Below are 9,730 nucleotides of genomic sequence, written 5' to 3' on the forward strand. Positions count from 1 at the left end.
CAGCACATAGAAAACTCACACATTATAGAGTAACAGGCTGCAAAATATTCAAATCATAGTAACTAAATAACAGAGTCAATGTAGTTCTAATATTAATTAGACAATCCTTGATCAATCCCTTGTCATTTGATTTGTTATAAGATTTGCATATTATTAACCTTTAAGAATCCAGTAGAAAATTTCTTATCGTTCCTTGTCGCCGATGGTAGTGTGACTCATGTATTATTCTGGTTTGAATGATCATTTTCGCACTGCAACAGGTTTTAATTCGAATATCGATATCATCCCGTGCTCTACTGCTCTCAAACCTGACCGGGTCTTTCAAACCTCAGACCATGAAACGCAGCAACGACAACCACTGTGTCATTCCTGCTTTTCATCAAACATATGGAGGGCAAGCTCAGACATGCCTTAAATCGGGAAACTGAAACTGAATAGGTTGTCAATATTGCAAAAATAAACAAAATAGGAGCTCTCTTTCACCATCTCAACATGACCAAATCCAAAAACCATTCAGCACATATTGGAATATTGGTTAGGTTTGTCAATGATAACATAAAATCTGCAGATTTGAACATTTTCAATATCAAACAATATTCAAGGTAATCAACATGACATCAACCAACGAAAAAAACCCACATTATAAAAGGTCTAATCTATGCACTAACCTTTGAGTTGTCCATACCTCACAGACCACTGTTCACCCGAAATCAGCCACAGAGAAACAAACAATGAAACCCTAAGATTTTCATTCTTCATTTTCCAGAAACCCTTCTCAAATTGTTGCAAAAACAATAACTGTTCACACAAACACACAGCCATAGCCACAGAGATCATAATGAAACCCTAAATGTTACGTCATTTTCCAAATACATAAAATCCTTTAGAAATTTTTGTAGAAGAAGAAAAAAAGACAACAGATCGGTAGATCCAAAAACACAAAGAACAAAAATCAGAAAAATCTCACCAAAGTTCTGGAACCATAACATCATCTTCATATCCTTCAACACATGAGTAAACTGAGAACATCAAAACCCTCTTCATCACCACTTAGTAACAACAAAAAACCCAGATCTGAAGAAGAAGATGCTCACCTTATGTTCAGATAATCGCACCGTCGGCGAAGCTTCCCTCTTCCGCGTGAGTCAACACCACCAAACCTGAAACAACAAACACCAAATCAAAATCAAAATCGAACATGTCTGAAACTCAATAATAACAATGAAGAAGGAGATGGAGAAGGAAGAAGAATATGAAGGAGGAAGACGAATAGGGAGAAGACGAAGAGAGGGAAGAGAGAAGAAAGAAGAGGAAGAGAGGGAAGAGAGAGAAGATGAATAGGGAGAAGAGGAAGAGAGGGAAGAGAGGGAACATTTCTTCTCTGCAATATTTGTACTGATGAAAATTTTATGGTTCAATTACATTACAATGCAAATTGGATATTGTACATATGTTGCCCAATGGTAACACAAACAGACCAAACCATTAGTTTCAATGTAGCCAAATTCTGAATTTAGTTACAAAAAGTAATTTTTAGACACATTTTGCCCCCAAAATAATTAGGTGTAATTTTTTGAGCAAAGGACAATTGAGTATTTTCCAGGTACTTGTGTTTTCTTATTTTATAGATTGATTTAGATTTCGACCGGTTCGACCGGTCGGTCCAGTTTTTAAAACAATGTTTGATTGGACAAGGGTACTGATACCCAACTAAACTCAAGGGTACTGGAGTGTTCTTTCCAAGTCACAAATTAATTATTTCATTTAATATTAATATTCTTAATTATGTTTGAGACATTATTTATTAAAAAGTAAGTAAAATAAGTAGCAATCGCGTATTTTGTGAATTTTTCGTCTTAAAGATTCTTCATAATTTTGTCTCGAATTCGTCTTAATATTTCATAGAGATTTGAAATGAAATATTAAAAGTAGTAAAATAAATAACAATTTTATATTATGTTTAAAATCTTCTCAAAGTCTTAGTATATCACACGGATTTGAGACAAATTTTCCATAAAAATAAAAAATATAACAATTATATATTTTAGAATTGTTATCTTAATAAATTGCATTACAGTAAACAAAAAGTTAAGTTGTTGTCACTGTGGTTGCATATATTTAGCTATATTTTATTAATATTTTTTTATATTTAATTCCAAATTCAATTTTTTTTATATATTTATAACTTCTAGTTTATCATAGCGGCCATCCAAAAAATTTTAGTCTGGCTCCGCCACTGTGAGTAGGTTCACTTTATAAGTACTATAAACATATGTAATTGTAAAATGTCTATACCTTGTTCTACATATTTTCTTATGCATAATATCAGGATAACAATCTCCAACAAGGAACTAAAGTAATCCTTAACTATAGCAAGATGTGAGAACTTTTCGCGATAAAAAAGGAACCGAAACAAAGGCGAAATGAACAAAAATGATGAATAAACACTCTGAAGATTTAGGCAAAACCAACACAAACTCTACCAATACCAAATCTTGCTACATACACAAAACTTATCAACATTAAACTATGAGTATACAAAAATATTCTACAATCTTATGTTGCTTGATGAAGATAATTCTTGATTGATTCAATCATGCTGTGATTTGTTCCTTTAAAAGTTCTCTTTATGAAACTGAAATCGTGTTGATGTGTTTAAGCTAAACTCCTGACAAAGGCTCTTCAATGTTTTTGTAAGAGTAGGACTTCCACAATAAAATACACCTGAATCAAGAAAACAGCATATAAAATTTTCGATTTCTCAAATCTAATAGAGCTTTAGAATTTCACTAAGCATTATAGTTATTCATACCGATACGAGAGCTTTGATGCGTTGAAGCTAACTGAGAGAAGACTTTTTTCCAGTTTGGTCTTGCAAAATGTGTTCTTATCTGACATATGGTAAATAACATCATAGTAACAAACCTTAATCTTTGGTTGCATGATGAAAAAATGATATTAACTAGAAATGAGAACTAAATCGAGACATACCCGGCTTTCTGAAACTACGTCTACTCCATTTTTAGCATGTTGCAACTTCTGAATCATGGCAATAAGTGCAGACCTTGCATCGCCTTCCTCGTAGACACTAGTCAAATAGTTATGCATTTCTATAACACCCTGCATTGTTAAAATACGCGTTAAATTTCTATATTCGTGTAAACCGAGGTAACAGGATAAGGAAAAAAAGATTGGTACTAAATCTCACATCACGGTCATATTCGGCAATATCATCCATGACACCTTTGAACCATTCAAATGAAGCTTGTTCCCTCGTTACCCAATAGAAATATGCTCTTTCGGGACCTTTTTTTTCTTCATCGGAACGATTACTACTATTGAAGGATTCCATCTCAAAAAGTGTCTGTTATGTTAACGTCGTGAATTAGTACTTTGTACGTAATATATAAATATACAACCAACAAAAGAGTATATAAAACTTCGGTGTCAGACATGACATAAACACAAACACGGATACTAGACACGTTACTAAAATGTAGACATTGGTAATACTATGTCTATGTCAAACATGTCTTCAATCTAAAGTATCGGACGAATTGACCATTTGTCACTTACTTGCGGAGGACTTTCCATCTTCATATGGTTCAAGATATCTTTTAAAATACTGATCATTGGTGTCGCGCCGATTCCTAGACCTATGAGCAAGAGTACATCATAATGCCTATAGCTTTGTGCTGGTGCTCCATAGGGTCCTTTGATGAGGATCTTTGGATATTTGATGCTACAAAGAGTAGAATAATATGATTGCATATATACATAACATTATAGAAAAATCAGAATCAAGATTTTTTATTTACCTTGGTTTTGATTGGTCAATACTTGTATTTGCTCTAGTTTCCATCCTGATTAGGCTTCCCCTTCTTGGTTGTGCACTCTCAGGCTCACAAGCCTGCATGTGTAAAATTATAGTAAATAATATACAACTAGATGTTCAATAATTATCATATTTTTAAGGATAAATATGTTTCTAGTGCCGATAAAATATTCATTTTTTTTAATTTAACTCGCGATTAAAAATTCATCAAGTTTAGTCCTATCTTTTATTAAAAAAATAGGTGCTTTTAGTTCGTTAGTAGCAATGTAGTCAAGAACGAGATCTTAAGTAGGTTGACCACGCCGGCGATGAAAACGATCATTCTCTGATTAGCACTCTCTAGCATCCTTAGTACGTAAGATCATATGATCCAGGACTCGATCTTGACTACACTGCTCTGTAGGGACTAAAAATGTTGAAACATTTTAAAGGGATTAAACTTGAAAGAACCATATTTTATACACAAACATCACCTTTGCAAATATGTTTCTAAGTTCTGTAGTCCAATCTCCCAAGGTTCTTATATGAACACTCAAGTAATCGTCTCCCGGTGCAGAGGTAATGGAGAATGGATGCCTGTAAAAAAACAGTAAGTTCGGTTATCCTAAGTAAAAGTATTTTTTTTCCGAAAAAGTAAACTTTTGTGAACAAAATATCATTCAAGCAAATCATGATTACCATTCATAACTCGATATATCCGGACACTTGACAAAAAGGTACATTCCACTTTTATACTTGAACCCTGACGGCTTTGTCATGTATAGCGCTAGCACGTTTCCTGTGTATATTATCGCCTGAAATTTTCATCTCTTAAGATTATTTTCATGTTTTGTTATATATAAAATTCAAGAAGAAGAAGAAGCCGTTGAAACAGACCTTAATGACGCTCACGCGCTGATCTTTACCCTTAAAAGACGGATGAGTTCTCTCAAACGCGTAGAGCAGTAATGGAACTATAAGGTACATCCATGTCTGCATAAACAGGTTATCGTTATTGTTTCGTGATATACTACTTGGTAGAAAGTGTTGTCAAAATAACGAAATTTGAACAAACTGCTATTTTTTGCAATCCGCGATTGACAGCACTAGTATACTCAATGCGTTAAATAAGTTACAAGAGCTTCGCTTACCGTCTTGTTTTTCCATTCCTTGGTGAGAAATAGAAAGTAGCCATGAATGATGAGGAGAATATAAGCCAGAATAAGCAAATGATGCGCATACCAAAACGAATTGAAGCCGGCCAAATGATGCAACGGCGAAGGCAACTTGACAACGCTTTTTCGGAAATGAGGTGTTGCCAAAGTGAAAGTAAAAGCCATAATCAAGACTATGAAAATTCCAGTCACACCAGGAGTACTTTCAACAAGGGTAAGGTAATCAGGCTGGCGATAATTAAAACTGGATCCAATAGTCGCCATGAACTTTTCGGTCGGACAAGAAACTATCCTCGGAAAATCACAAGTCACATGGATTACTACATGGATGGCAGTCCCTATAACTACACCAATTGCAATAACAATGTGAAAGTGTATGTTATCGTCGAAAGGGATGATTTGACTAAGAAACGATCCTCGTAGCATCGTAAGCGTTCTTCTACACATTGTAAGGACGATTAACGCCATGTTGAATTTGAGAGTCTCGGCCGCACCCTTTGCTAAACAAACACATGATCCCATTACTTCATATGCTGGTTTTTCCTTGTATTGAAGAAACTTCCAAACGAAAAGGATCAAGTTTACGGCTAACCAAAGTACGACTATCCATATTTTTTTCCATTTGTCGTGCACAAATTCGGTTGTTTTGGAGATGAATTTTCTAACAGGAGTTCTGTACTTGCCTGGTATCATAGCTCGAGTTAATGTTTCGGTTCTGTTACTAAGTTTCGTAGTGCCATCTTCTGCACTAACCATTTCCTTTAGTAGAGTTTCAAGCTGCCACATCTATTTAAACAAGAACAGATTAATGAGTATACAAAAGATGAAAGTTTCAAGAAAAGATTAATACTTTTCGGCTTTTAATTCTAACCTCTATATATCCATTATGATCTGGATCAAGCTCTTCCATGATCAAAGCCGCATATGCAGAAGCTTGATCTTTGAGATTTCCCAACTTATTTGCAGAAGCACTCAACACTATAACCTTTTACACAAAAACAGTTAGAATTTTGTTTCACATAATTTTAAAAAAAGAAAGCAACGTAGCAGCGACGCGTGTTGATGTCTGTCTGATACGGACACGGCCTTAATACTTGCTATAACATACAGACACCTTGATTTTTAATTTTTTTTTTACCGATGTGTGTGTCTGAGGGTATCGTGTCCATGTCTGTGTCAGTACTTCATAGAAAAAAAAGAAGATAAAACGGTAAAATTATAATTTACATGATCTCAGATACTCACCTCCCTAACCTCCTCTTCGGATAACCTACCATCTCCATTCTTGTCACACCTGAAAAAGACTTTAGTTCATATATACAACTCCATTCAATATAAAGTTATTCGATTAACATGCAAAAGACGGTAGTTCATCTGGTTTGAGCTAAATGTTAAAAGAGTTGAAGAAGCTAAAAGACCAGGGTTCAAAGTTCAAACCTCGAAGAAAGAAGAAAACACTAATTAACAAACAATATCGGATCACGAAATTTCACTATCATTATCATACAAAAGATATCTACATACATAAATTAAGTTACATGTATGTGTGTGTGTATAGTCCTTACATGTCAAAGAACACTTGAAGTCTTGATTCAAGATCTTTAGTAGTCATATCCTCCCAAAAAACTCTAACTTGATTCAAAGTAATTCCATTTTCTACACTTATATTCCTTCTCCTAGCCAATGCCTCATAGAGTTCTCCTGCAAATTCCTTTGAATCTGCTCCCATACCTAAACACCATTGTTTCCAACAGTCATAACACAACCTTAGAACAAACAAACAACTAAAAACATCATAAACAAAAACCAAACAACATCATAAATCATTGTTACCAATGCATTGTCCAAATTTATCTTTGTGCAGCATTCCATCAACTGCATGTTGAGTAAAACGTTTCTCAATTGACCTCCATGCATCGCCTTCTTTTCCGGTAACCGTTCTATCGAGAAAACGTAAACCCTTAAGCCCTCTTGCAGCACCTGATTGCATCCTAACCATTTTGCCTCCATTGTTATTATTATGATTGTTGTTGTTTCTGTGTCTCACATTGCTACCATTGTCGATAGAAGCTTCATTATCTGAGGCTTTTATAACCCTGCTTTCATTATTTTCATCCTTTTTAGAAACTTCCACAACATCAGGAGCAATCTCAATGCTTTCAAGAATCCATGTCGATGATTCATCTGTACCTTGTTTTTCTGATGACATCAATGAAAAAGATTGTCCACAAAGGTTTGTTTATTTAGGTGAATTTGAGAGGAAGGGTATTAGAGGGAAAGATGAATCAGTCAAAGTAGGAATTTGGGAGAGGGAGAGAGAAAGAAGAGTATGGAATTTTTGTTGTGTTATTGGTTTGCTAATTATAGGAAAATTGGTTGATAATAATACAACACTTGTGTCTTTTTGGTCTCCAACCAATTAACTATATGCAACAACCAACACAATCAAAATAAAATTATTACATGCATACTATATAAACATGTATTTTCTTTGCACATGTTTTTCTCTCGCCAATGCAATACTCCTACTCTTATTTATGTTTATTTTTTTATAAAGTCCACTTGTATATCACCACCTTTATTTTTAATTATTATATAATGTTGATTAAGCAACTTTTTGGACCGTTCACAAGGTTCGTGGAGAAAGACACACCCTCGAGCGAAATGGCATGCGGAGTAGGTAGATCTTTGTTATAATAAGAAGCAGGCAAAGACAAGTCTGTCTTCCGATACATCAACCATCGTCTAATACAATCTGATGGCTCACACAATACGCCAATGACATGCGAGCAACTGCTCTTATTATATAAGATTAAAGTGCGTCATTTTAGGTTTTCAAATTCATTCTCCCTTACACATTACTTCAGATGTCTCTCACTGACTTGACGTTCTAGTACTATCCTTATAGGTCATACCCCTAGTCACTACATTAGAATTACTAATCCATAATAACAAAATACAATTTTCCTACACCAGTTATCATTTCTAGTTCTCAATAGAATAGTGGCGCCGTATGTGAAAACATTTCAGGCCTTTTCGTTCAACAAATCTACTAGGGGTGAAAAAATGAGTTCGACCTACTGGACATGCGTGTTTCGCTCGCACTCTTTCGCTGGACGGATCAAGGTTTTAAACTCGCGTCCTTTAAATATACCTACCCTGCCCAACTCTATTTTTTTACGAGCGCAGGCATTAACATAAAATTGTGCAATTTTAAAGTTTTAAAGATGCATTTCTCATATATTTGTATGGTTAGGCAAAGGTTTTAGGCATGCACCTTCAACAATATCTGCCTGCCCCGTTTATTTTTTTGTGAATCATTGCATGATTGACCTAAATGGCGCAGACATCCCTGTTTTCCACCCCTAAAATCCAACAACATCCTCACCATGGCGAAACATTACATCAACGTCCTAATCTACTTGTTATACTTATACATGCAGTGTCCCCTAGTCTTCAGCTATTATAGGAGAATCTTTGAATACAGGGAGTCACAAACTTGCTAAACAACGTCTATAATCTAATGCACCAACATAGTTCACAATTTTTAGATAAAAGGATTCTCAAGATTGAAGAAAATCTTTAATAAGCTTCACAAAGAGACAATATTATACGAGAGGCAGCCTCTTGAGGTGATCAGGCCGGTGGGCTAGAGACAATTCACAATGGGACAACTATGCCAGGAAGAGAAGTCTTGAAGTCTCCAACTCGCGATCGGTACCAAGGACAAAGCAGTAAGCTTACTTATCCCGAGATTCTCCGCCATCAACATTCACTGGCACGTCATACTTGAAAAATGGAAAGATATGACGTAGACGTTCCAACTTTGTTGAAAAAGAAAAACTCTTTGTTCTTCCGCATATCCTTGACAGTAGGGCCAAGATCTCTGAAGAAGCATCCAAATTTGTAGAGCTATGATGGAACCAAAAATCCATATGGGCATGTTGAGTATGTAGACATTATGGTGGATAACTACCATGCTCAAAGGATGATGAAGTGCAAACTCTTTGCACTAACCCTAACTTAAAGTCGCGTTGATGTTGTTCTAAACCTTTCGAGAGAGGAGTATAGATTCGTGGAAGGATCTCAATGACACATTCACATCCCAATTTTCCACTTGAAAGTGACAACCCATGACTATAGGGGAAAAAACTTCTTACACACAAATTTCTAACCCATTTGTATTTTAATAATATTATTGTTTATTTTTTACTAGACTTAGTTTTTTATTTTATTTCTATGTTTGTTAAACTTTATTTCATAGTTAGACCCATATAATTTTACTAAAGTTTCATGATAACTTTAGTGTGAAACATGGTTTCATCATTACTTCTATATTACCTTTAGTTTAACTTAAGTAAAAGTAATATCTTACTTTATATATTCCATCTTTTTTTTTTTTCTTTGGGTAAAAAGTTATTAGAAATCTACAAATGCCATTTTCTAGGAAATTTCAATACCGAGTGGTGGTTATCAACAACCATGTAATATTTTATTATGTTGTTATTATTAGTGTTTTCAATTCATGAGAGTTCTCTTAACAAAAAACAATGGAAGAATGTTTTGTTGGGTAATTGACTTTGGAAATTTGGACTTTAATTCCTCTAATTTTAATTTTTTTTATCAACAATTGGTTAGAAGCTTCATCATTATATAATCAAAACGTTTATTTACTAAGTCACTTTATGTAATAGTTTTAAATTAATATGAGAGATTCGACGTGCTAGCATTATACCTAACC

At 34.6% G+C, this 9,730-nt stretch overlaps 1 protein-coding gene and 1 long non-coding RNA gene across 2 annotated transcripts; both read right to left on the reverse strand.

Moving 5' to 3' along the window:
- Positions 1–158: 158 nt before the first annotated feature.
- Positions 159–1,451, reverse strand: LOC131634487 (uncharacterized). Its single transcript, XR_009293551.1, has 4 exons — positions 1,095–1,451; positions 968–1,001; positions 669–846; positions 159–430 (listed from the first exon to the last, which is right to left on the reverse strand). It is a non-coding gene; the product is annotated as an uncharacterized LOC131634487 (long non-coding RNA).
- Positions 1,452–2,302: 851 nt separating this feature from the next.
- Positions 2,303–7,456, reverse strand: LOC131634477 (putative respiratory burst oxidase homolog protein H). Its single transcript, XM_058905147.1, has 14 exons — positions 6,823–7,456; positions 6,555–6,720; positions 6,235–6,283; positions 5,861–5,974; positions 4,966–5,775; positions 4,712–4,807; positions 4,514–4,629; positions 4,309–4,411; positions 3,819–3,910; positions 3,577–3,742; positions 3,209–3,364; positions 2,992–3,120; positions 2,813–2,891; positions 2,303–2,724 (listed from the first exon to the last, which is right to left on the reverse strand). Exons 1-14 carry the CDS (start codon positions 7,196–7,198, stop codon positions 2,615–2,617), a joined length of 2,562 nt encoding a protein of 853 aa, XP_058761130.1. The 5' UTR covers positions 7,199–7,456; the 3' UTR covers positions 2,303–2,614.
- Positions 7,457–9,730: the final 2,274 nt, after the last annotated feature.

This window comes from Vicia villosa, unplaced genomic scaffold, assembly GCF_029867415.1.
Source record: "Vicia villosa cultivar HV-30 ecotype Madison, WI unplaced genomic scaffold, Vvil1.0 ctg.001304F_1_1, whole genome shotgun sequence".
Lineage (NCBI taxonomy): Eukaryota > Viridiplantae > Streptophyta > Magnoliopsida > Fabales > Fabaceae > Vicia > Vicia villosa.